Source organism: Falco peregrinus, chromosome 5 (genome assembly GCF_023634155.1).
Source record: "Falco peregrinus isolate bFalPer1 chromosome 5, bFalPer1.pri, whole genome shotgun sequence".
NCBI lineage: Eukaryota > Metazoa > Chordata > Aves > Falconiformes > Falconidae > Falco > Falco peregrinus.
The window spans coordinates 41,350,220-41,377,414 of NC_073725.1; the positions used below are offsets into that span (position 1 = coordinate 41,350,220).

The 27,195-nt window shown below is 42.7% G+C and overlaps 3 protein-coding genes across 3 annotated transcripts in view; 1 reads left to right on the forward strand and 2 right to left on the reverse strand.

Annotated features, from left to right (window-relative positions):
- Positions 1–856: 856 nt before the first annotated feature.
- On the reverse strand, positions 857–5,313 carry ACBD7 (acyl-CoA binding domain containing 7). The gene is made up of 4 exons (XM_005228861.4): positions 5,172–5,313; positions 1,408–1,525; positions 1,238–1,300; positions 857–1,150 (listed from the first exon to the last, which is right to left on the reverse strand). The coding sequence occupies exons 1-4, from the start codon at positions 5,181–5,183 to the stop codon at positions 1,077–1,079; spliced, it is 267 nt and encodes an 88-aa protein (XP_005228918.1). The 5' UTR covers positions 5,184–5,313; the 3' UTR covers positions 857–1,076.
- A 1,096-nt stretch (positions 5,314–6,409) lies between these two features.
- Positions 6,410–9,572, forward strand: RPP38 (ribonuclease P/MRP subunit p38). Its single transcript, XM_055805424.1, has 2 exons — positions 6,410–6,643; positions 8,516–9,572. Exon 2 carries the CDS (start codon positions 8,547–8,549, stop codon positions 9,396–9,398), a length of 852 nt encoding a protein of 283 aa, XP_055661399.1. The 5' UTR covers positions 6,410–6,643; positions 8,516–8,546; the 3' UTR covers positions 9,399–9,572.
- A 3,519-nt stretch (positions 9,573–13,091) lies between these two features.
- NMT2 (N-myristoyltransferase 2) overlaps positions 13,092–27,195 on the reverse strand; it is a 32,374-nt gene continuing 18,270 nt past the window's right edge. The window contains exons 7-12 of the mRNA XM_055805423.1: positions 26,406–26,576; positions 25,196–25,304; positions 21,389–21,559; positions 18,495–18,662; positions 14,270–14,407; positions 13,092–14,066 (exon numbers count right to left, since the gene is read on the reverse strand). Of these exons, the coding sequence (XP_055661398.1) occupies positions 14,046–14,066; positions 14,270–14,407; positions 18,495–18,662; positions 21,389–21,559; positions 25,196–25,304; positions 26,406–26,576 (778 nt within the window). The 3' untranslated portion in view covers positions 13,092–14,045. The remainder of the gene's footprint in view (positions 14,067–14,269; positions 14,408–18,494; positions 18,663–21,388; positions 21,560–25,195; positions 25,305–26,405; positions 26,577–27,195) is intronic.

A 27,195-nucleotide genomic window follows, 5' to 3' on the forward strand; every position in this document is an offset into this window, starting at 1 on the left:
GGACCTTGACAGGCTAGAGAGCTGGGGCCATGTGAACCTCATGAAGCTCAACAAGGCCAAGTGCAAGGTCCTGCACATGAGTCAGGGCAATCCCAAGCACAAATGCTGGCTCGGTGGAGAAGGGATTGAGAGCAGCCCTGAAAAGAAGGACTTGGGGGTGTTGGTTGATGTGAAGCTCAACACAGCCCAACGATGTGCGCTTGCAGCCCAGAAAGTCAACCATATCCTGGGCCACATCAAAAGAAGCATGACCAGCAGGCTGTTAAAGTGAGTCCAGAGGAGGTCCGTGAAGAGGATCAGAGGGCTGGAGCACGTCTCCTTTAAGGACAGGCTGAGAGAGTTGTGGTTGTTCAACCTGGAGAAGAGAAGGCTCTGGGGAGATCTTACAGCAGCCGTCCGGTACCTAAAGGGGGCCTGCAAGACAGCCCTTCTTACAAGGGCATGTAGTGATAGCACAAGGGGGGATGGTCTTAAACTAAAAGAGGGTCGGTTTAGATTAGATATTGGGAAGAAATTCTTTACCGTGAGGGTGGCGAGACACTGCAACAAGTTACCCAGAGAAGCTGTGGATGCCCCATCCCTGGAAGTGTTCAAGGCCAGGCTGGATGGGGCTTTGAGCAACCTGATGCAGTGGAAGGTGTCCCTGCCCATGGCAGGGGGGTTGAAACTAGATGACCTTTAAGATCCCTTCCAACCGAAACTATTCCATGATCTTTTCCCTCTTCTCACCTTGCAGGCACACAACCTCCACTTCATTCCATAACCTTATTTGCTACGTTATTTTACTTGTAGAGTTTCTGTTTCTGTGCTCCTGTAAAAATGCTAAATATAATTTAATGGCCACAAACACCCACAATTCTTAGAGAAAGCTTGATTTATTAGGTTCAAATTAATTTAGAATAAGATACAATCTAAAAATAGAGTATGTATGTAAATAACCTTTACAGTCAAACAGCTGATCTTGAAAAGATTCTGCTGTCAGACTACACAATAAGGAGTTAGTATTGCATTTTTCTCAACAGTTAGTTCTTTAGCTACTGAAGAGATAGCTACTAGTGGGAATTATTTTGCATATTCTAGATCCCATATTTTTCTACCATTGCTTTTGCTTGAGAGATATAGGCATTCATGGCATCCTCCTTTGACAAACCTGCAAAGGAAAGTAGGAGTCATTATCTTTCCTCATTTGCCATCCTATAAACATGACTTCATGATGTAGATTTAATTGGTGTAATACCTTTTTTCAGGTTCCATGCCTCCCATTTGGCTTTGCCTTTCAAATCTAGCATTCCTGGACATTCTGCCAAAATAAATTAATACCTTTCATTATTGTGCAGATTTACATTAAGTTTGCTTGATTTCTTCAAGATATAGGAGTAAATGTGAAGTATACAGGAATAGGAATACCAATATTAATATCTCCAACAGTAGCCTGTTTGTAGAATCCATATAGTTCCTTCAGTTCTTCATCAGTTGGTCTTGTTTTTAATTTTTTTACATCTTCTGCAGCACCATCAAAGTCAGCCTGACGAAAGAAAAGAAAGTGTTAGTTTTCCTCTCAAGGGGTGTGCTCAAAACATTAAGTATAGCACGCACGGTAGTATCATTACTCTCAGTTACTCACTTGGGCTTAGTGGTAAGTCTAGGTATTTTCCCATGAAAGAAGCTTAACAAAACTGTATGTTATTAGTAAGGGAACTAGACCTATCTAGCTGGTAGAGTCAGCACTGCTAAAATAAGTAAACCTCTTTTTTCCAGCAGTTTTACATCTGAACACTTGGAAACATTACAGACTGTCTAGTGTCAGGATATCTACAGATATATTCACGGAAGCAGCCTCTACAACGCACATAGTATATGTGTCTTTCACAGTCACGCTGCAGGTATGGAAGGTGTTCATTGGACTTTACACCCCAGCAGTAATCTCTGAATCCTTTTGGCCCTGACTGCATAGCACTGACTTGAGTGGCAGAGCTTGAATACCCTCTGGGGGGGATTGCCCACTTCCCCTTCATTTCCACTTCTCTGCCTCAGTGACTGCTGAGCCACAGTTGGCACAGACTTACCTCAGAGATGAGCCATGCTACTGCCAGGACCACCTTCAATACCCAACTCTCAAACACAGTGGAGCACAAGAATGGAGTATAAATTTACTCCTTAAATCATCATACATCCCACATTCGCATCAACCCAAGGCTATAGCCGTTATTCTCTCTCTGCACTAGGTCTCAGGCCAGACTTTAGCATAGAGTTTGGAGTCCTGTTTCATGCCCTTGACATTTCAGAGAGCACTAGATTCTGTACACTGACCACAGACCCACCAGGTCAATGCACTACTCTTAAGTGCCTGTATATTTTTTCTGTTAAATATGCTATGTGCTGGTTTCAATAATTACTTTAGCTTTTGAGCTGGATCTGCATTTGCAGAGGCGCAGTAAATCCTGCAAGATGTGCTACTACATGTATATTTAACATGTACAAAACCAGCCTACAACTTTGTGCTAAAACCAGCAATGTATTCAACAATGGTTTCAGCATGAGTGCTGTGGCTCTGTTAACTAAGACCCTGGCATTACCTCAGCAGTCTGTACTGAGCTTCTTTAGGCCGCTTTTTCATTTCTCTAGTCACAGGAAAGATTTTGTATTTTTTTTAAATAAGAAAACCTAATGCGCATTTGAAATTATCTTGAAGTAATAAGCTCTGTGGAGCGGGAATTGTGCCTTCTGACTGGTCGGAACAACAAATATTTCTGGCAATTTAGCTAAACAAAATAATTTCAGTCTGATTTAATGTTTTAAATTAGCAATAGTGACATTAATATCGATGTAGATTCAGTACTTATAAATCAGAACTTCAGACCATATATTCATGAATGGATGGGTTTGCTGTGTTGCTGGTGGTGAAATATCTCAATGTGTAGGTCAGGAGACACAGTTTTAGTATTTGCCACAAAGTGCAAGCCAATTATTTTTGTTGTTATAAAACCCCTTTAAATTGCAGATATTAAAAGGAAATAGTTAAATATTGAAATATTTTATGCATGTAATTATACAAGAATGAAAATCTTTGTATTTCAGGTCAAATCAGTAAATGACAAACCTTTAGAAATCTTCTGTCAGCTGGCCCAGTTTTCATGATGTGCACAGTAGTATGATCCAATCCCTAAGGAATCCCTACTGCAGAATCTTTGTAACCGTGGCTGGACTGCCTTGGTTGCAACAGCTGTGGCTACAGACAGGTATTTCAGATAATTTAATTTCTTCTTCAAATGTGGAAATTTTCCACATGCCTTGAATTGTTTTCTGATCTAAACTCCACAGTAAGAATGAACTAGAAGTGGTGTTAGACTTGTACAAGACAAAAGATAACTCAAAAAATAAATCAAGAAAGGAAAGCATTAAGTTAATAAGCTTCTTATCTTCATATACTTTTGTTCTATTTGGATCTCTAGGCAAGTATCACAAGATAATGTTTTAAAAATACACAAATGCTTATCTTGCACAGCAAGAAGTATGCAGAAACAAAATTTAAATACCAAACATTTCCTTCTTCCTCTCCCTCTAGCCAATCATTGTGCACAGACTGTTGCTTAGGATTTGCTGGCTTATACAACATGCTTAGGAGCAACCTATAAAAATATAATTTCCTTCTAATCATGTGTCGATAAAATTCCCTTTTAACTCCTCAAATTAAAAGCGTATATATACAGACATAAACATATGCATATACACGTGCATTGAAGACAAATGCACAAATCATTAGTTTATTATCACATACTCCCTTGTTGCTAAGAAAAAAGCTTCAATGAATTCCTCATTTACAGCAGAATTATTTTACCAGTTTGCAGAACTTATAAATCTTTTACAGCCTCCCTAAGGAAAACATTGTTTTATTAATTTTGTTCTCAGTCCCCTGCAGCTTGATTCAATGAGTTTTATGGATATGGATGGTAGCTGTCAACCAAAGTGATGGTGGATAGAAAACCTCTGTAATATCTAATGCAGAACGCGTAGAATATTGTAATATTTCAACCACTGATATTTTATGTGGAAGTGTAATTATACACTGAAATTGAATGCCATATCATACTGCATCCAGCTCTTTCTAAGAGTGATTTATGGCTCACTGCTTAATCATCAGGCTATTAAAATTTATTTTCCAGCGTGAATTCAAGGCAGAATAAAACAAACCATAATTTCAGTGATCACCAGTGGAACAAAGGCAGTGTTATGTTTGGGATTTGGCAGTTCTGACCCACTGAAGAAAGAGGATTCTTGCTCTTAGCCGTAAAACACCACAATGAAACCTCTGTGCCATTTGACGTAATTGCAGCTCAGAAGAAAATTGCTGAGCTACTGGCAATACGCTCCTTGCATCTAGGTCAGAGCATTATGTTGTCCGCTCTTTGCAGCACACACACACTAACCGAGCTGAGACGGACATTATAATGAGACTGGGATAAAAGGCCTTCCAAATCTTGAAGTGAAAGGGATAATCGAAAGCCTAATGAAGAAAAACAGCCTAATCCATCAGGGCATGAGCAAGACAAGGGAAGTATTCATAGTGTGCTACAAAGAGAGGAGGTTGAAAGCCAGCAATGAAGATAATTTCCTCAAAAATTATTTAAATCTATAGTCAGAGAAGGTAGAAGGAAGACCTCTCTAGCCTGAGGGCAGAAAGTTGAAACTTTCTCTACCAAAGCACAAGCCCATCAAAACGTACCGCTCCACAGACGTACACCCCTATAACAAATACGCACGACTCCCTTAAAAATTCTTCATGGTTCCCAGCCGCGCATATACTGCTGCTGCGGTGTGTGCCGACCGACCCCGCGCACGACCCAGCCCTAGCAGGCTCGGCCGCACACATGACAAAAAGTTAATTCACCATGCTCCGAACAGGCAAGGCTCCAAAAAATTACATGACCTACGAACGGTTCAAAGAAAGCAGCATGTCTCTCGCCCTCCACTTGCGAGAAGTAATGCGTCATTCAACCGCCCCAGGCTGAGGTGAATCCCCCGTGCCACCTGGCAGCCTTGGTTTTGCAGCTAGTCCCTGCGCTGAAGGGGCCCCGCTGTCCCCGCCACGGCACGGCGCAGACGGACACCGCAGCCATCCCTGCCCTGCCCTGCCCTGCCCTGCCCGCCGCCCCAGGTGCCGACCCTCCTACCTGGAGAGCCATGATGCTGCGAGGATGCCCCGCGAGCAGCCGCGCTCCTTCCCCGGCGGCGCCGCGGCGGTTCTGCCGCTGGGGGCCGCGCTGCGGGGCGGGGCGGGGGCGGCGGCGGCGGCGGGGCCCGGGCAGGACACGGCGGCCACGCACCGCCGCGCAGCTGCCGGCACCGCGCCAGGGCGGGGAGCGGGCACCGAGCACGGGCCGCGCGGGGTGCTGCAGCGGGACAGGGCTGGGTCGCACACGCAGGGGCACGGCAGGTCTGCAAGCCGTTCGCTCGGAAAAGGGGTTTCTTGAGTGACCTGAGCCGCAACGAGCGCGCTCACTGCTGCTGCCGCCCCCGCTGCCCCCGCATCCTCCGGCCGCAACCCTGGAGAACGCGGCCGTCCTGGGGATGCCACACACCAGGCACCCGGCGAACGCCGGGCTTTTCTGTGCTGTGGTAAATACAGCATTAGAAAGAAATGGATTGATAAACTAGCCTACAACTGTAACCACAGGGGAAAAAACGCATCCCCGCTTATCTATTCTATCAATTAGTAAATTATTTATAGTCACACCTCTACGCATTCATATGCGTGGCTCCGTGAGCGCACCGCGCCTCAGCACTTCGAAGCCCGCTGACTTCCACTGGCCCAGGTACAAAGAGCGCTTCCCGCCGCGTGCCGGCTAAGCTGAGCCGGGACAACGCTAAAACAACGAGTCCGTTTCGGGAAGTGAAAGGAGATTTAAAAAAACTTGGGAACGACCCCCGCCGGCTCGTGCCTGCAGCCCCGCGAGGGGCCCGCGCCGCCGTCGGGGGCAGCGCCGGTACCGCCCGCCGCGGGGTGGCCGCGCCCCGGACGGCTGCGGGAGAGCGCCCCGCCTCTGCTGCCAGGTCCCGCGGCAGCACCTGTCGGCTTGGCCGCGGTTTCATTAGGAGACACGGGACAAGGCAGAGCTGCCGTCACCCCCGCAAGCCCCGCACGGCAGCACTCACACCGAGCCCCTGCGCTGAGGCCCGCCGAGCGCCGGCCGCCCGCACCGCCGCCTTCCACCGGACGGCAACGCGCCGGCTCCCTGCGCGGCGGCCCAGGGAGGGACACCGGGCGGCCGCGGCAGCTCGGCCCGCCTCGCACCGGCATCCGCAGCCGGCGGCTCCGCGCTGCACCGCGCCCGCCGCTAGGGGCGCGCCTTTCGGCCGGCCGAGCCAGGGGCCCGCCTCCCTGCCCGCCCCCCTGCCTCGCCGGCCGCCCCCGCGCTGCTCCCCCGGCCCGCCGCGCACACGGCCCCCACGCCGGGTGGAGCCGCCCCGCCCCGCCCCGCCGGGCGGCGGCAGCAGAGGGCGGCCGGAGGGCGGCGGCGGGGACGGCGCTGTGCCAGCCCCAGGGCGGGCCGAGGGGCGGAGCGGGGCTGCGCTGGGCCCCGGCGTGCTGCGGCCGGGAGCGTGTGCGCGGGGAGCGGGGCGGCCGGCGGAGGCCGCGGCGCAGGTGGGCCCGGCTCGCTGCCGGCGGCGGCGGCGCGGGGGCGGCCCAGGCCCTGCTGCCGCCGGCGCTCGGGCTGGGGGGGCGGCGCGGTCCCGCGGGGCGCCGGTCTGGGCCCGGCCCGGCCCGGCCTGCGGCCGCTCGGCGGCCGGGAGGGGGAGGCGGTCCCGGGGAGGCGGCTGCCGCGGACCGGGCGCGGGAGGGCTGGGGCCCGGCGGCGGCCGCAACGCCTGTTCCGTGCCGGGCGGGGGGCGCGGGCCGCGTGGCCGCGGTTGTCCCTTCCGCGGGCAGCGGGGGCGGGGCGGGGGCGCGGGGCGGAGGACCCGCTCCGCCTGGCTGCTGTTGGCCGCGTTGCCGTATCTCCCGTTCTGCGTGCTCGCGTCCCGCGGCTGTGCCCGTTTTGTAAAGGAGTGCCATCTTTCACCTGAAATCGCGCGTGCTTTGCTCCGTCCTCATGCACAGGTCTGTTGCTGACTTTGCTCTCTACCCCTTGTGAAAGGTCATCAGAGCATCCCTCAATGAAAAGCTTTTAAAAACGATAGCCCAGAGCTTTTCCTTTTTTTTCCCTTAACCTGTCATAAGCTTCCATTTCTAACTCCGTCACACATCAGTTTTCTAGTGGGCATTTCCATTCCTCAGTTGTTTCCACTTTCTGGTTGTTGCCACTGCAATGGTAAGCAGAAGGGATAATGCACGGGCGCAGCTCCCCAAAGGACCGATGGAACAAGTTGGCAGATCTGCAGTCTCGCATCCCTGATGCAACCCTGGGCGCTGGCAAGCAGAGGGGCGCACGGTGCTCACCCCCGCAGCGCTCAGCTGGGCTGGATGGAGCGTCGCGGGGGCGGCCCTGCGGGACATTTCCTAGGCTCTCCTGGGAGCTGCTCAAGATGTACATAAATGCTGTTCATGTGCCTACTTGGGTAACTAGGAAACCGAGGAGAGAGTCATGTCGTATTTCGCCTGATTTGAAACCTGAGCTGATTCTTAAAGCTTGTGTGCAATAATGACGGTACCACTAGTTCAGCAAGGAGATGGTAATTGCAGTAAACCAGGCAGGAGTGTGGGGACTTCCAAACTTACCAGGGCCTGCAATCAGGCCTGCCTTCACCGTTACTCTGGACTAGATCAGTAAGAGCTAGAAGAATTACGCTTTCTCTGCTCCCATTTAATTTTTCTCCTCCCTAAAGGCATGGTCCAAGTGACACAAAAGACCCCTTCTGAACTTTCTGGAGGCCTGTAGAGAATCGCCTTCCTTCACTGAAAGCACAAATTGACAGTGTGCAGATTTCTATCATAACTTCTAAATGCAGACAAACACAAGACATTGATTAAAGAGTGAAAAAGAAAATTAAAGTTTTAAAAATCCTAAATCAGTTCAGGAACTTGGAGCTTGTTTCATGTTGTGATTGTCTTTTTTTTTCCCCCTTCATGTCATAATACTGCTACAACACAGCTGCACAACAGTGAAAACTGAGAGGTCCTTCAGCTTGTAGTTCTGGGGTTTGGTTTTTGGTTGTGTTTTCAGTTTTTTTGTTGTTTTGTTTGTTGTTGTTGTTTCTTTAAATCTGTAATACCTCCAGCTGCTTTCATTCAGCTTCAGAAGGGTCTCTTGTCATTGGTGTTTCATTACTGTCCAGTCTGCTGGGTTTTTTTATTTATTAAAGAAAAAAAAAGGCAGCACAGCATGTGCCTCGTTGGAAGATTTGTTAAGGGTTAGCGCAGAGATTTAATGTGAGGAGGGTGGTAGTTGCCAGTATCACTTTGAGATGTGATGTTGCTCTTCTGCCTTCCGTAGAGAATCTTCTGGTAATGATGTCCACAGCAAACAGTCCAGTATTAGCATTTGCACTAATGTCTCCCTTTTCCTTCCCTTCACAGCTGGAGTGGCAAAACACGAAACAACCTCAGGATGTCTGTAATTCAGCCAGGGACAGCAACGCTTCGTAAAGCAAAGAAAACCACTGTAAAAACATGTCTAGATAACCCCTTTGTTTTTCAGTGGAAAACCATAGATGGAGAAGATATGCATTTTATACTACAGACCTTAGAAGAAAGGATTAAACATAGTGGACTTAAAAAGATAGAGACTCCAAGAAAGAAAAAACGTGCCCTGACAAAAAAACAAATGGAAAGAAAGTGTGATGCGAGCACCAGTGAACTCCCTAAAGAAGAGGAAACAGAAGACCATCGACAAAAACCGGGATGGACTGACATAAGTATCAGAAGACAGCTTGCTATTGGAGTGAATGAAGTTACAAAAGCATTGGAAAAAAATGAGCTGCTACTCTTGCTGGTCTGCAAGTCTGCAAAACCTGCCATGATCACATCGCACCTTATTCAGCTGAGTGCAAGTCGAGCCACACCAGCAGGCCAGGTTCCCCGTCTCAGTGAAACGGTTGCACCACTTCTTGGCTTAACATCCATTCTAGCGCTAGGCTTTAAAAAGCAGTCTGATAAATTTACAGAAGCAATAGAAGCAATAATTCCAAAGATACCAGCTTTGGAAGTGCCATGGTTTCAGTACAGAACTGAAGAATCTGTGGCTTATGTGCATACAGATTCTTCAGAAAATCAGGAAACAGAGCAGCTTGCAGAGGAGCAGGGGGATGAGCTCGCAGGCCAGAAGCGGAAGTGTACGGAAAGCAATCAGCAGGATCTTTCAAATGTCATTTTGCAGCCTTTGAAAATCAAGAAACTTGTTCCAAATCCAAGTAAGATAAAGAAACCACCTCGCAAAAAGAAAAAAGCTTTTTCAGCATAACTGGTTTTAGTTTCGCTCTTCATATCAAACTGATTTTTTTAAATGCAATATGGAATACAGCTCTAACTGAACTATCTTGTTAGGCTTTATGGTGCAAAGCACTTCAATACAAGGTAAACTTTATGTTGCATTCAGTTGAGGTACTTTCTGCTTCAATAAAAAATGCTGCTTGAACTTGGGTGTCAGTCTTTACCTGGGGGTAAATATTTCTTTTGCAGTTGGAGATCACAGGGTTAAAATCAATAATGAACATGCCAAAATAATTTCAGACATAGGAAGTGCATCTTTGGAATTAATGCAAAGCATCAAACATTGTACTTTATACAGATGAACATGCTTCAAGCAAAATGGATTTGAGTCAAGCATAATTATTCAAACAAATCAATACCGAAAGTGAAAGTTTATTTAAACAAAGGTCCATGCCGTTGTAACTCTTTCAAAGCTGGTTCAATGCTTGTTTCAAGTAAACGGCTGTAACAGCACAGGCGGACTTCCTTTGTGAACTTTCATAGTTTGCTGACCAATAAACTTGTTTTGGTCAAGAATGTATGCAGACCTGGCTTCCATCTAATACCTGGTACCTGCTATGCTGAAGGAAAAACTTGTTTTCAAATACAGAACAAAACCAAATTGCTACCGCTGCATTTTGAAAAAGTACAGCCATACAGAAACTATTAACGCACATCCTTGTGAGAAAACATAAACGAACCAAAACTCAATTTGCTTTCTAAATGGAGCCTAAAATTATTTCCCAGGGAATCCAGATAAGCCGCATAGTGTTGTATGTAAAGTAGGTGACAGCTGTAACTGCTACAAGACTGAAAACATACCACCTAACTTTTGAGTTTCCTTTCGTTTTACTAGGGACTACGAACAGTTTCCTAGCGAGATAGTTGTGTCGGAGGAAGGAAAGGGAATAGAGCTGCAGTTCAGACAGCCTAGGAATTTACTTGGGGCTCTGTATTTTAAGCTGAAGTTCAGTATGGTACTATAGAAAAAAACACAAAATACCTTAATTGAGTTACTCTGTTGTTCCCTAAAAACGGAATTTAGACGTTACACTTTTCAGAGATTTTATTAATCTGTATTTTAGTTTTATTTAGAAGTGACTTCAGTTCACAATACCAGCTACAAAGGGAGGCAGCAGCAATGATTCTGCGGGCATGATGCTCCCTGAAGCTTAAACAAAACCAAGACATCTAATGCCAAAACTTTCGCCCTCCCTGGCCGAGGGTGACAAAAGGAAGTGAGGTTTTTATGCCTTGTTTCATAGTCCCTCATACACCCCATTTTGGCTTTTTGAAAGCATAAAACTTTGAAGGTATTAGTGTATTTAATTCCCATGCTGGCGAACTGTAACATTTAAATCTTGGCCTTTAAAGATCTAAGTGCGGCGGCAGCCATCTTCCAAGCACTTTGCCGCCTGCCCGGATCTATAGCTCTCTTCAGGGAGCCGTGTCCCTTCAGCAGATGGGAAATTACTCTGGGAAAGAAATTACAGGTATTTCAAAAGACTGGTTTGAAGAGTGGTGGAGCAAGTCTTTAAGTTTGCCAGTCTTTGTGAAACAATCTGCTAGGTTTTGAGGAGTCTTACCTGGTAGCTGTTCATAGCAAGCCTGATGAACAGACAGGTCCAACTTTGGAAATGCCACAGAAGCCTCTCCTATCCGGAAGCTGACAGTGGCACCCGCACGGATAATAACCTTTCATTAAGTACCTGCTTAAGAAGCAAGAGTGAGTTGTCACAATTTCCATCTCCTGAGTCGTCTTGTATGGGTGCAAGCTGGGACACCTTCAACATTCACATCCTCTTGATGCTGTGAACCTCCAGCAAAGCCCTGGAGGTGCAGAGCGTGGCTAGCCAAAAGGTTTGAGCTCTCGACAGGGACAGAGGAGAGCATGTTGGATTAACAGCTGTTGGGTAACACACACAGGTTCACAAACACAGCTCCCCAGGAACTGCCCCAACACTCAGGCTCAGGTGCCCACCTCCCTCACGCTCTCCAGCCCAGCAAGTTCTCTCTCAGTTGCAGCGCTGCGCAACTTCTACAGGGGCACGGCTGCCCTCCTCCTCCTCAGTTAGCATGCAGTGTGAGCCAGAAAATGAGACAGAGGCATTTTACCCCTTGGATTCAAAATGGGCACCATTTTCCCAGAGGAGAGCTCACGAGTGGTCACACTCCTTCCTTCACATCCCCAAGATTAGGGGAGAAAGGCAGATGGCAGGAAGCCCAGGAAACCCAAGTATGTCTTTTGTCTGGACATACTTGGTCCCATCATGGCCTCAACACTTTTCCAAACCGTAGTACCGGGGACAATTTGCCTTCTGATTTCAGAGAAGAGAGGAGAAAAGAAAATGTCTGCCTACCGTTTCTCCCACCCGTGTTTTTTTGAGGGGAGGGAAGGCAGAGAACATGAGCACATCTAGTATTCAACACCATCCATCCAGATTAGGGAGAGCTGGGCCATGACCACTTCTTGGCAAGGAAGTGCCTTAGCCCTGCGGCCAGAGCCATGCCCTGCTATCCCACCTCACACTAAGCAGCAGCTGGGCGAGGATGGCCAGGGCTCTCTAGAGCCAAAGCAGAATGCACTGAGCCCCTGGGTGAACCTCCTCCTCATCCCAGCGGGCTCCAACGTGAATGCCCAGCCAGGAAGGCACCTTCCTGCCTTTTGGGAGTTAAGAACTTCAGTCTTTGACAGAGCTGAGATTAAATCCTCCTCATTACCTCAGATTATCGCCACCATTGATCACATTTTCAGGCACTTAATTCTGCTCAGGCCTCACACAGATGGTGCAGAGGGAGCTTGGACTCCCCGTTGTGACTGCTGCTAGCAGGCAGGTATGAGTGGCCAAAGCTGTGAAGCCCAACTTCACCACTGGATGTCTGAAAGATCTCCTTTGGAGCCCTTCTAAATTCGTGAGGTCCCAAGCTGGTGCACACCCAGGGGTCAGACAAACCACGTTCAATCCCTTCCTTTATTTGAAGGAGGTCAGATGCTTTAATCACAGAGCTATAATGCTATAAGGGAAAGTATTTATCACTGTCTCTAGGGCAGAATCCTCTCACCACAACTGGACAAGAAGCCAAACCACAAACCATTCACACACTGGAAAAGGTGCGGGAAGAAAGAAAAACCCCACTGCTATAAGGAGGTGGGTAGGGCTAGCAGTTATGAAGAACAGACAAATTTATCTTCATCTAAATTGATGTTTTCAGGTACAGAATTCAACTTCCAGCAAAATCTGCTGTCAGAATTACAGGCAAGTTTAAAAGGAAAGTTTAGACATTTGCATTTCATGAGATATTCAAGTCACATTCAAAAGACGCTCACAGCACAGAGGCTTCACTACCACAATTTGGCACTTTCAGCTAGAACAGCTTCTTACTGCAGATTTTCTCGGTGCTCACGCTACTGCAGCATCCGTGAGCTGAAAGAACTGCTATCATATCTAGCTATGACACTATGCTGGAATGCATATAAAGTGCTTCAGAAGCCGCTCTGGTTGCTGAGCATTTGTGAGGGAATTAAAAGAGCTCCCCCCAACAACAAAGATCAGCCCTCTTACATTTCAGGAAGTGCAGTACAGGGAACTTCCAAGGACTGAGGGTGGAGCATTTCTCTTCTGCCTACCAGCCACATATATAGCAAAACTTCTTGTTCCAAAGTCAGGATAAAAACACTACCAGGAACAATTTATGAATACGTATTTACACAAGATACTTTTCATTAGAATTACAGACTTCATAGGAAATCAAAGTAGACAAAGGAATATGTGCAATTTCGCAGAAGCGTTGAAAACATTCAAACTATAAATATCCTGATAGCACTACTAAAGTTCTTAGTTTTACACACAGGCTGATGTTACTCTACTGAGGAAAAACTAAGGTTTTGTGCCACAACTGTAAATTAAGTACAGTAATGTATTATCATTCCGGCAACATAGATAACACCTGCACTGAACAGTGCGATACTGTTAAATCAATCCACTGATCTATTGAAGATCAAAGTACAAATCTGTATTTTTATTGATTTGGCAGCGTTGCTTATGGAGAAACAAATGCACTAGGTAAACCAGTACATTGTCATACTGCTCCAGTTACAAAAACATCCAGGACTTTCATAGAGCTACAAACGTATCATACTTCGTGATTTTCCCCCAAATGATGATATCCACGTGAAGTAAATAAGCAAAGATACTCAAGTTTGTATCCTTCATTCTGTTACACTGACAAACATACACCACCACTTAATAAATAGAAATGCAGCAGTTCATCCACATAATAGCAAATATTTTTGTACCCTAATCCACCACTGAAGTTCAGTTTGTACAAAACAGTCTTTTCTACAGAGTGGAAAAAAAAAATACCTTCTTCTCATCAAGGTGCGAGCTAAGCTTTGAAACTTAAATGAATGTGCTTTTATTCTTTTCATGGACAACAGCAGAGTTTCATGGACCTTCTGATCTATCTGAAAATGCATAAATTTGGTCACATATGGATGTCTTCATTGTTCAGGTTTAATGGACTATTTCAGTATCACTGACGTTGTGCTTTTACTCCTCTTGAACAATACGGTTCCAAGAGTTATGGAGATCAAATTAACTCAAATGATGACCTCAGAGTTCTAGAAACGTAAGTGTCCTCATTGTAATACAAGACCAACCTAAAATAAGAAGAAAAATATGGTATTTTAATTTAAGTATTGCAATAACTCTATAAACATCATTTATTTGCTGCACCTCAGTTATGGATCTTAAATATGACCAATTAAAAAAGTTACTTTAAAACTTCTGTCCATTTTGGCCAATGTAGATTAATGTACTATTATACTTAACACAATTCAGAAGCTCTTTTTTTCTCCCTTACCTTTTCAGATTCCATGCCAGGACACCTCCAGTTGTACAAATAATACTGCAAATTTCCATCTCCAATCCCAAACTTGAGTTTTTCCAGGAATGTTTTGTTTTCCATTAAGTCTAGTGCATTGAACACATCAAATCCTTTCTGGCAATAGCAAAACATTTTTTAAATTTTACTTTTTAAAGTTTCAAATGATGTACAAATGATACTTTACACAGTGGCATACAACATCCAAGAGACTAGGCTCATTAGGTGGAAAAAACAGACAAGGGAATAAATCTTGCCTTTTAAGTAGGTACACACACAAACACATTTTCCCAATAAAAAGTGAAGCGTAAGGCACAAATTTGCTTGAAGATTATTTCCAGAAGCGTAAGAATTTTAAAGCCACTTTCAGGGGTAAAGGTCTGAACAGTCTCTAAAGCATTATCCATTATTTTATCCTTTTAGATGTCTGTCAAAACATTGTATATGACTGTAAAAAACACATACGGCATATTCCAGCTAAAGCTGCATAAATAGTTTATGGTGGTTTTCAGTCATTTATTTTTGTGATCTGGCCCTTTTCTGAAATGCCATTTTCTCTAGAACTCCAATCTTTCACGTTACTCTCCCTCCCCTACTCATGCACCCTCTACCGACCCCTCTTTCCATGAGCCTCCCAAATTCACCACTCCAAGAGCCATTCTGCTCTCAGAACAGTCACACAGCCAAATTAGTTTCAGAGTTTTGTGCAGCAACACAGACATACTCAGATTCCACTCACTGTGAACTCTTAAAAAGCAACATAATACCACGGTTTGTTAAGCCATCGCAGTGACAATCATCACGTATGAATAGCTGAGTTGGCTTGGGGTCTGCATATAAAAGTCCATTTATTTGCAATTAACTGCAAGGGAGTCTGACTTAAGATCTTGGAGTCTTAATGGCACAAAGGCAATGCGCCGGCAGGACTTTCTATGCTCTAAGATAAAAATAACTTACAAAGCAACAATGCTCAGTTACTTAAGCACAAGAAGATGGTAAGGAACGTTCTTTACTCGGTACAAAAACTAGATGTATTTTTTTTCTTTTAAATAAGTACCCCACATCAGGAAAAAAGGGTGGTTAAAGGGCATTTTAAGCTCCCCATAAGTTCAGGACTATTTAAAAGCAAGTCACCAAGCACAGACAGTGCGTTTAGTAAGGTTCCCCACTACCTTACACAAAGATCATTCCGTGTGCAGATGAAACTACGCTAAGGTAAACGTGCTGTGAAAACCACACAGAAACAAGACAAATAAGGTGGCAAGGACTTGACACTTGGCATCTAAAGAAGTAAATTTTAAAATATTCCATGTTAGCAATAGACAGTTAATAGAAATCTCAGAGGGCAGGAAGCAAAGTGGGGTAGAATAGAGATACACTGTAGGTACAGACACACTAATGAAGCTCTGCAATTAAGTACTCAAAATTCAAATAAATTATAAAGTCTACAGATGTAGTTTTAATTCAGGGTCTAAACATCAGCCTCACAGCTCTGCCAGACCATTAGAGCAAACTCAGAAGTGAACTTCTTCCCTGTTTATAAGCTCTCTCCTGCTCTAGATCTATAAACTTAGTGTCACCTTCAACAATAAAATTCTCAGGGTTTGGGGGGATGCTGGGGTGTTATCCTGCTGCAAAATCCCACTCCTTCCATGCAGAATACATGGAGCCCAAGTGCATAAACCCAGATTTTGGGTTTTGCTTTGGAGGTCAGTCATTTTGTTCTCCAATTGCCAATAAAATGTTATCTAGTGTAATATGAAGATAAAAATCAACATTAAACCGACATGCACACCCTGAGAGTAATTTGCTGAGCTGAATGTGGACCTCCAAAGTGCGTTCTCTGGGAGTAACGGACAGACAGGACTGTGGTGGGCTGTCTTTAGTCAAGAGCCAAACACCCACTCAAGTTTGCTTGCTCCCCTCCCATGGGCTGGAAGGAACCAGAAGACAGGCAAGATGATTTGTGGATAGAAATAAAGCAAAAGCTGCATGCACAAGCAGAGCAAAAAGAGGAACTAATTCACTAGTTCTCCCTGGCAGGCAGATGTCAAGCCACTTCCTGGAAAGCAAGGTCTCAAACAAGCATAATAGTTGTTTGGGAAGATAAAATGCCATAAGCAGGACCACCCCCTGCCCCCTTCCTCCTCCTTTCCTTCAACCTTCATTACGGAACACAACATCATATGGTGTGAAATATCCCTTTGGTCAGCTGGGGTCAGCTTTCTGGGCTGTGTCCCCTCCAAACTTCTTGCCCACCCACAGCCTACTCACTGGTGGTGAAAGAAAGCCTTGAGACTGTGCAAGCACTGTTCAGCAATGGCCAAAACACTGGTGTGCAAACCCTGTTTTAGTCACAAATACAAAGCGCTGCACCATATGGGCTGCTATGACGAAAATTAACTCCATCCCAGCCAGACCCAGCACCTTTGTAAACAAAAGGCTGTGAGAATAGGACTGCACTATCATTTTGCTTCCTTTGCCCTCACCTCTCCTCATCTAGAAGTCCAAGTGTCAGATCTGCAAATGTAATTAGGCATCCAATGATGCAGCCAGGCCCAGCAGGTACTTCGGCAATCCACTGGCATCTAAACGCTAGTATTCTAACTACATGGTGATCCATGTCAAAGAAAAGAATTGCACGTCACATTCAGAGAGAAATGTAGACAGAGGAAGGTGCAAAGCCTTGCAGTTAGACCTCCTTACCCATTCCACCTGTGGCACACTGAATGGCCAGCCGCTCAGCTCCCTATGCCACACCTCAAATGGAGACCAATGTTTATTCCTTTTTCCACTTCGATTTTTAAGAATAAGTAGCACTAGTACTTTTAGCCACTTCCAAAAATTATACTAGCCACCCTCCCGTGTCTTCATATATCTTAATGCCTTTCAAAATCTGTCTCTGAACATCTATTGGTATTATTCTGGAGCCTGAAATGGTGTTCTATATTCCCCAATGACTATCCAGGAGTTTTCCTTGCCAAACAGCTATTCAACTCAATACTGCTTATAAGTCAACAAGCCTCAGCAAGCAGTTCACATCATAGATACCAGCTCAGCTGCAGCACTGCACGAACATGGCTGAGACAGTCAAGCTGAATACTGCGTGGCTGCTTTCCTGCAGCCTGAAAGCAGATACTGCTTTTGCAGACGACCACTGGCTTCACACAGGATCAACACAGAAATCCCCGTGCCACATGCAGTGAAGGCAGCTCTGAACATGGTCGGCTGCACTTGCTTGCATTGAGCACTCATCTGGTAGGTGTAATACTGCAAGCAGTGCGGCAGCAACACTTCAGCTGGGAGAGGCAAGCTTCAAGCATGAGGAGCAGAAAACATGCCTGTGCCCTGCAGCATGTTAGGAACAGTTGCTAGCATGGATACCATGGACTGGATGAAGCCTTTGTGGTGCTGTGAATTGCCAGAGCTAAACAGGTTTCAGAATTCATTCGGAGTGCTGGGCTGTGCATCACGAGCCCAGCTCCATACCACAGACTACACTGCCATTGGTGTTTGCACTGCACTCCCACGAAACCCTGATGATTCAGGGCTGAAAGTTAGTTTTTCATCAGACAGAACTAAACTCTTACAATTTTTATGTTAAAAAATTTCATTTACAGTCTCTTACTTTCATTTAATGAAACCATCTATCTGTGTGATTCCATGCATGAAGGTGTGCTTAAAAGCTACCACATGACATTCTACAGAGCTTACAGGCAGCAATTATTAACAAGATAAAATGATAAAGCTTGCACCAATAAACTTTTACATTTTGTAGAAATAAAAAATAGTTTAAACAAACAAAATGTATTTAACAGAACTTACTAACTCATCTCGGAGGGAAACTATTTTAAGTGACACTTTCCATTTTTCTGGTGTTTAGTGAGTATGGTCATCAGTGTGCTCTTGGATGTTAACACAGTTCAAGCTACTGCAAATGCTTAATCTTCATGCACTTGTCATTCCCTAACATCACTCAAAGTAAAAAGGAAAAACAAGCATAGTGTTTTATATTTATATATATATATATATCTCTCTCTCTCTCATATGTTACATCAACCGCACTCTGTGCTGTAGACAGCAAAAGAAAACAGAATGCAATGGCATGGATAAATTGCTGCCAGTTCTTATCTTGCCACCACTACTCCTAAGAACAGTTTTGCCAGAGAAGCCAACACCCCCTACCCCACCCCCCAGTACTTACCAATTTAGCTATAATGAGTGCATCATTCATTAAGTCCAAGAGGGGGGTCTCTGTATGAATATTGTAAAAGGAGTAGGCAGCTTTGAGACTTTTATGAACAGGATGGTGCATCACTGTTGAAGGTAATGTGTAGAAACTCAGGAAGTCTGTTAAAGTACCATTTGAGCCCTACCAAAAAAGAAAAAAGTCAATTAATAAAAAGTAACTGCTCAGTTATTGGTTAGGCTAGCATGGCAGTTCTACAGAGGGCAAGTAATAAATGCAGTACAGTTTTACAGGCTGTAAGTATTATGGTGTAACAGGTAATCTCAGCTAAGATTTAAAGAAATCGAATTCTTGCCAAGGACGTACCAATACACCAAAGGGAGACTGAAGCCTGAAATGATCACTTCCGAAAAGGAGACAAACATCTAGATTTTCCTACTCTATTATACCAATAACATTTTGGCAACCAATTGCCAAAGCATTTGTTTGTTTCTCAGGTTCAGCCTGCTATAAACAAAGCTAACAAAGCACACTTCCAAAAAAAAAAAGTATAGATTTTTTTTCCTATGTAACTTATTTGTAAAAGAATATTTTAAAATAATAATAAATAAAAAAATCAAATAAATATGTAAGTATTTATCTTTTATTTCACCTATATAAATAAAAATTAAATAATAATAAATCTGATGAAGCTCACTCACATTGAGGAATAATCTCAGCTTTCCAAAAACAGAAAAAAAAGTGCTGGTATACAAAACATATTTAAATCAGCTCTAGTAATTATTAATCAACAAGCACAATCTATTTACTAGACAGCAGTGCTAAAATACATTGAAATTCTAGTACGACTCGTAGTCATCAGAGAGGTACTTACACAGAAATCTAAAGCATCCTACATAAACTTTACTATTTCATGCTCCTAATGAAGTTTAACCATCTTCAAGTATAGATTAGCAGGAAATGGGAAATTATTACATGGGTTATGAGCGACATGCTGAGCACAAAAAAACTACCCAGATTTTCACTCCTGTTCCGACTGGATCTCCCAATACCTCCAAGAAGGTAAGGCAAAGGAGACACACAGATGCCTGTTGTCGCTTGCTTTATTTTTGAATGACTGGTGCTCACTATTTTGAGCTCAATGAAGGACCTCACATGGATCCTTAAACTGACAGTACTTCTACAGTAAAAAGTAAAAGAGTTGAACCCATCACATTCAAAAAAGCTATTGTTTTAGAGCAGGTACAGACTCTGTAGTAGAACTAAACTAACAAATAACAGAAAAGTGAAGTCACTCACTAAATTCAGTAAGGAGGATGAAAATATTAATTCAGGAATTATATAGAGTACTTCAAGGTTTTAGCTCTGCACATTACAAAGATGACTTTAAAAATGTGACACTAAACTTCTTCAGGTCACACAGGTCTTAAAAAGATTTTAAGCACTAACAAATCTGCATTTTGTATAGTGAAAAACTAATTCAAGAGAGAGTGCAAAACAAGCAAGTGAAGACAGCAACATTCAGTTAAAATGGCACTGTCAATGGCACACTCATGCTGATGCCGGTGCTTGTGGGGTCTTCTGTGGGCTTCAACTCACCAACAAAGCAAAAAACCAAGCCAGGGAGAAGGAGGGAAGAAGAGGAGTGGGGGAAGAAGGAGGGACAATAGATTAAATTAGGCCATGGAAGAGTCCAGTGAGCACTAGACCCACTACAGAGTAGAAAGCTAAGCTTGGACAATGACAACCAATTGAGCAGGACCTCTCATCTCCAGCAGCAGTTAAATTTCTAAATTCAGCTGAGACTCCTGCCCAAATTCAGGTTGCAGTGTAGGAATGCCGAGCTTCACAACCTGCAGCTTCTGTGAGGAGCTGGTGGGTTTAAGGATGTTAGTGCTGATCATTTTCAAATAACCGTATCACTTTTTTTAAAGGAATACACTATCTAAATACAACCTTTACAACTGATTTAGCAGGGACTCACAGGGAAGAGAGTATCTTTCTCCACTAGCTTTATTGTAGCTATTCCAACCATGCCTTGGGGACTTCCGGTCCAAATGCTAATCTATCCCTGCACTGCTTTTTTTGCAAGTATTGTGACCAACAGGATGGAGGGTGAGAGTGGCAGGATGGGGAGGAAAGAGTAAGTGGTAGGAAAAGATGAAGATGCTCTTCATCTTGTTCGTGGACAAAGACTGTAATTTTCAAGATAACTGAACTCCTAGCTAACAGCAACTCATGATGGTGCCAAAGGATGTTAATTTTTACTTCTCTATTTTACATATATATTACACATGTACACACACAAATTCATACACATAAATACACGCATGCTCTTTTACTGGAAAAAATATATTTTACTGCAGCAGACCATCAAAAACCGTAATTACATAATTCCCCTAGCAGGTGCCCCTAAAATTTGTTTTAAAAATGAAGAATTTTTAAATGGTGTATGGCAGAAACTTCAGACACCTGAGAGAATGATACTGCATTCAAAACAAATCCTTATCTCAGTCATTGCATCATTTTTCCTCTTTTTCTAAAAAAGAGGATTTGAAGACCACTGCTTATTATCATGTCATTTCTCTATGGAAAAAAATGTAGGAATGCAGATGCAAGAGGGTTTTTTAAAAATAAATAAGGTTCTTTACTGTAATATTTCCAAGATAGTGATATTTTGAAATTTCTAAATTCTTCTTTAAAATATCCCGTTATAAGAGCACTGCAGTTTATCACAATTTTCTCATTAACAGAATGCAATACAAAGAACGAAGCTTGGAATCACTGTATCAAGTTCTACCTATTGCACATACTTTTCATACTGTCCGCATTTCAAAAACTTGATGCGGACATGAACCTCTTTAAGTGGCATTCACATACGTTCATGAAGTAGTTAGGGCATGTTTTACCTCTACTACGTAAGTGTCAATAATATGATCCCGAGGCAGGAACCAGTGGGCTACCTCTTCTTCATCCATCACAGGAGCAAGATTAAACTGTTTCAAGTAAGCGTTGATTAATTCTTGTACTGCTTTAGTATCTTTTTGTTCCATTGGTCTCAAACCTGAAGTCTTTGTGGCCTTATTGAAATAAAAGAAGAATAAATATTAAGGTGTTGAATGTAAAACTGCATACACAGCAAAGGCTGAAAGTAGGTTGCAGAGTCACTCCACTTGCTATAATGCATTCATTATTAGCCTACTTTACTCCAGCCACCTAGTTCATTATGCTATTTTACAAACAGCTTTCAACCAGAATTACCCCTCTTCTAATTATTGAGACAGTCTGAGGCACTTAAATCTTTATATTTCATTATTGAAACAGCTTTATTTCTCCAGAGAAAGAGATACCATTGCCAACAGCCTAGACTTTATGCATTTTGGTAGGGGTTTTTTGGGGTTTATGTTTTTTGGGTTTTTTTTTTAGGTCAGTTTTTATTTTTTACCTTCTAAACTACCTGGGGCCCAGGCACAGAAACAAAACATAAAGCAACTTGCATATCAGAAGTTAATGTGAAGACAAGAAAACTTGCTATTCAAACTTAGGAAAACTACAATCAAGTTATAAACCCAAGCCAGCTGACAAAGTTTAATTAGAAATTATTTAACAAAAAAATCCTCCTATTCTTACACTTGCAAACTCCCTTGCTAACTCAACTTTCTATACAGGCACAATTGCTGTTCTGTTAATAAGAAAGCTTCTCATAACTTACAGCTGCCTGAAATTAAAAACTTGCAGTATTTTAACAAATAAAGTTATTTACTTAACTTTAAACATCAGAAAAGGAAAAAAATGCTTTCCAGTACAATGCAATTAATGTTTAAAAAAGCAAATGTGATTACAGTTTTCTCCCCAGCTTTTGTTAGCTTTCCTGAATACTTCCTCTTAGGGAGGCTAAGGCTTGCCCTCTTCAGAGCTCATTTATCCTGCTTCATCTGTCTGAGCTACATACTTGGGCACATATCGCTTTAATCATTGCAATGTCAACTGCAAGAGCAGCCAGGTAGAGGCTTGATTACTAGAAACCCGAAATTAGTATAGCTGATTATGCTCTGCTTAAAAGGCATTATTCTGGGTGAATTACTTATTCACATACTCTGGCAGTCAGCAGCCAGATGAAAAAAAAAAAAAAAAATCAAGGCACGTTTTGCCACAGCTCTGGCCTGTGTATTACATTTTAGTCTTCCTGCTTTCCTGACCAGCCTGGGACTGTGGTTTGCCTCCACAACAGCACATCACGTAGATTTTTAAATGCCCTGAGTCTATAAGGGTCATCATCTGACTTATCAACATGACTCCTCCTATGCCCTATTTCGCTCACAACCTCTTTATGAACTACAATATGACAGGTTAATTTCGGCTCCCTCCAAGACTCTGTCCTCCTTCTAAAGCCATACGCTGGAGCAGGTGGGAGGAGAAGCAGCTGGGCTGAAACATCTTTATCCCCCAGAAATGCTCAGAATGGCCACCAGTAAATGATTATTTGCAGCTCCAGAAGTGAGGGAAAGTGTACAGAACTGGGCTAAAATTTGTTTCTCTGCTCCACATACCAAGCTGCACTGGGCATATATTCAAGACAGTATCCTGGCTCAGGATCTCAGTCAGTCAGGGAAAAACATACAGAAACAAACATGTTTCTGTCCTTGTCCCAAACACAGTCAAAATTTACCTCTTTAAGAAAGCTCCTTGCTCAAGAGATTAAACAACGTAAAAAAAAGAAACAAAAATAACTTTTTAAAAAAATATCTATAGGTACATGCACAAACACAGCCTTCATTGAGGGCAATATTTATTAATTACAGTATTTATTATTTCTGAAAACCTTTTTAATACCAACTGTTAAAGTGATTAGGAATGATTAATTCCTCTTAAAAGAAGATGAGCTCCCAGCAGCAATGATATTTCAAGGACAGCAAGAAAAGAGGTTAAAATGCAAGGAAGTGTTTGGTGCTGAGGGACAGGACAGTGTGGCCTGAATGAACAAAATTGCATGACAGTACTGTTTCTGGTAACAGCCTGAAACTGAGGATAAAGATCCTCAGCAGCACTTAAACCCTTCTCAGGAAAAAAAACCGCAAAGCACAAGACCTAAAGAAAAAACATCAGCACAAAGATTAAATCTTTACTTTACGTGGGAGAAGCTCCCAAGTCCAATCTAAAAATAAACAGCTGAGGCATATGAACTCCTACATCACTTAGTTTTAGAAGCTGATTTTCAAAGCACCCATTTTCTATTTGCGCATCTACGTACAGTATGTTTGCCTCAGCTAAATTTTATGAATGAGATGTTTGTTTTCCATTATTTACTTTTCTGCAGAAATCTAGGTTTTATGATAAAGGAAGATGATTAGGGTACAACTGCTGTTGTTTCTAACAGTTCTCTGTAGTTACACTTTTGTATTGTGAGCAAGCTATTCTTTTCCTATTGTAATGCATTATTTCCATGAGAAACAGTAATAGAGGTGCCACCAAAACCTATATTTGAAATTGTCTGCTGCGCTTTTTTAGACTATCAAAAATGTCTTCCAAGATTTGATGGAAGCTATATTTAGCTCTGCAAGATTAAAACCTAATTAATTTGGTTATTAATGCTTAAGCTCTGAAAACTGCTGTCCTGCACACCAAGGGAGAATCTGCATGTGCAGCAGGCAGCACAGGAAACGAGTCTCTCTGACAGCAGCAGGAGTTCAGATCAAACCATGGCACATGCTTTATAAGAGTGCTTAGGGTACTACTCAAAGATGTAAGTAATAAGAGAACCTGCAGCATCAAGCTAAATGTAACCAACAGACAAAATTCTCCAAAGTCACATTAATCCTTACAAAGTACTTCGAGTCAGAAAAAAAAAGTATTTTTTTTAACCAAAACAGAGGGTTTATTAAATAAAAAGAGGTTTACTGATATGGTACAGCTAAAGGATATTCTGCAATCCCTCCAAATAGAATGGTAGCTTTTACAAGCAAAGAAATTGTTTCCAATAATAAAGCTTAGACTAGCTTCTAAAGGCTATTAATTACAGCAATGAAATTTTTTAATAGTACATCTTAGACTACTTACAGTGATTTGCCCTGTCATGGAAATGCATCCTAAGGCTTTTTGCCAGCCTAACTATTAACTGCAAACACGAGAAAAAAATATTTTTAACTGACCTAGCTATGCCAGAACACTTTTTTTTTTTTTTTTGCTAGACCATGCAAATAAACAGTACACAATATCCTGAGGTGTCTTTTGCTGAGCCTGCTCATTGCAGAAAACAATGTTCTCTAACAGAACAGAAAAATCTGTGAATTAAGAGTGGATCAACAATCCCACTGTACTCTGACAGTTCTGAGGGACTTCTCTGAGAATTAAGACATGAACTGTTCATTTTCTGTTCCAGTAATCTTTTATCAGATTAATCACACCAAGAATAGTCATGCACCTTCAATTCAAGCCCACAAGTTTATGAAGTCAAGGTTTCTGGTTTTCAGTTTGTTTGTTTAAGGCTTTTGGGTCAAACTTTGTAATTTCTCCATATGCAGACCTCCATTTCCAGAAATAGTCTCTTCTGTTTAATACAGCCCTCAAGGTCTTTTTCATCCGCCACAGATTATTTTTTTTTAACATCCTGCATGCACCGCCTTTCCACAGAAAAGCTGGTGCTGTCAGAGACAGATGGAAGGTTATTTTGGGCCTCACAATAACTGTGGGGATTCTCTAGAAGTAATACTGCTTACATCAGGAAGTCTGTAGAGCTTCATTGTTCTTTGTAGAGTCATGTTTCTACTCAAATGTGAAAATTTCACCTCCACCAGTTTTCTGGGATTCAGTGATCGATGCCAATATCTGGAAATAAAATTAAAATAATGAGATTAAGTAGTATTTTAAGTGTCAGCTTTACTTGCATACATTTTCTTGCATTGCTCCCTCTCCCTTCAAATTTTGTTTCTAAGCAAGCCTGTACTATGTCTGTAAGAACCTTGAGCAGCAAAAGATAAGGAAAAGCTGTATCCAAGCAGTAGCTTTTAAACAGGCCTGCTATCACTGTATTTCGAACCTAAGCAAATGCTTTTTATTACAGAATGAGTAATCAGAAGGCTAAACATTTTAGTACCTGCCATAGCCCAGACAATCTTACCATACTTAACACTGTAACATTTATTTTCCTGGACATGAGCAGAGGGTCCTGTCCGTACAAGTAGTTTTTTGAAGATCTCCCCTTCCTAGGAGATCATTGTGCAATAAAACACCCATGGTTACTCTTAACACAGCATGGCTTATTTTTTTTCCCTCCATCCTTCCTTACATAAATTTACAGGATCTTTGGTGTTGATAGGTATAAACAATTTCAAATCAGAAAGTATCCTGTCCTCCAGAAGGCTAGACAGCTGAAGCAATACTGCTAGAACTGAACTCTTCCCAGTAGAAATAAAATCCATTCCAAGCAAATGAAACACTACTTGATCACATACAACTCTTCTCACATGATAGTTTTCCTATTTTATCAAATGCCGATCAAGTCCTCCTTTCCCCAGGAAAGATGAAAGTATTTCAAAAAAAGCAAATCATACAATTCCCAGAAATGCTCTGCCATCTCTGGCAAGCAACCAGGGCAACAGGGAAGTATCCCAGCTGGGAAACAGGCCACTTGAAAGACACAGGTATACAATGTTGACCTGGTGGAAGCCATGCAACAGAAACATCTATTAGTCTATTTAAGATATAATAAATAAACCCAAAATTAGATCTTAGTCTGAGAAGCTGTTTAAGGGAAGAAACAAAAAAAAAAACCACACCCCGAGAAACACTGTGGCCTTCAGATTAGTCAAGGACACAACATTTGATTTCTTTTCAATTTTAAGCTTTTATTATTTCTAGCCAATTACATAAAATGTTTTTTAAAATGACTGCTATATGAACTGGTATTATGAACATCACCTAGGTTACCTGCAAGTGGCCACAGGTTTGGGGAGTACCACTCCAGCAGTGTAAACAGCCTGAAAAATTCCTTCTAGGTTTACTCTTCTGGTTATTTCCCGAATCAGCACAGGTGCTACCCGTTTAGATCTCAATTTCTTATGGACACACAGAAAATTGATTTCAACCATTTTCTTCACACTAAATGGACATTAAATAGTGGAAAAGTTAAAAATAGTTGCGCATTGCATATTTTCATTTGCATAACCGTAGTTTTCCATGTTGTGACAGAAGAATTTGAGGTAAGAATAAATTTGCCTGTGACAAATTACACCTGCAACAAATACTAACCCATGATATTACAACTGCAATGGCAAATTGTGCAATATGCAAGCTGTGTCTAAGGTGTTTGCACTCCTTTCTCAGAGCTCTATCAAGACTTAACCAATTGCATTACTTCAAGATGCAGCCAAGCACATGCCATGTGGTATCATAATTCTTTATGATTGTCAGTGTATGAAGACCTGGCCAAGGAAGTCCAACTGACTGACTATCCTTTAAACACTTTCCAGTAGGGCCAGAAAATTCTATGTTATTATCTCCATCATCCATCAATAAGAAAATTTCTTAAATATGTATTACTGGTCTTCATTGTAAGGAGCCGACAAGCTTTTCTTTGGCAGGGGAGGATTCTTCTTCCGACTCTTTTCTGACTCTTTATGGTCAGTGAGACTCCTTCTCTCTTTTTAAGTTCTCTATGGCAATGGATACCAGTCTCAAGATTTGTTTCATGGTGTTACTCTTTTACAAATACAAAAGT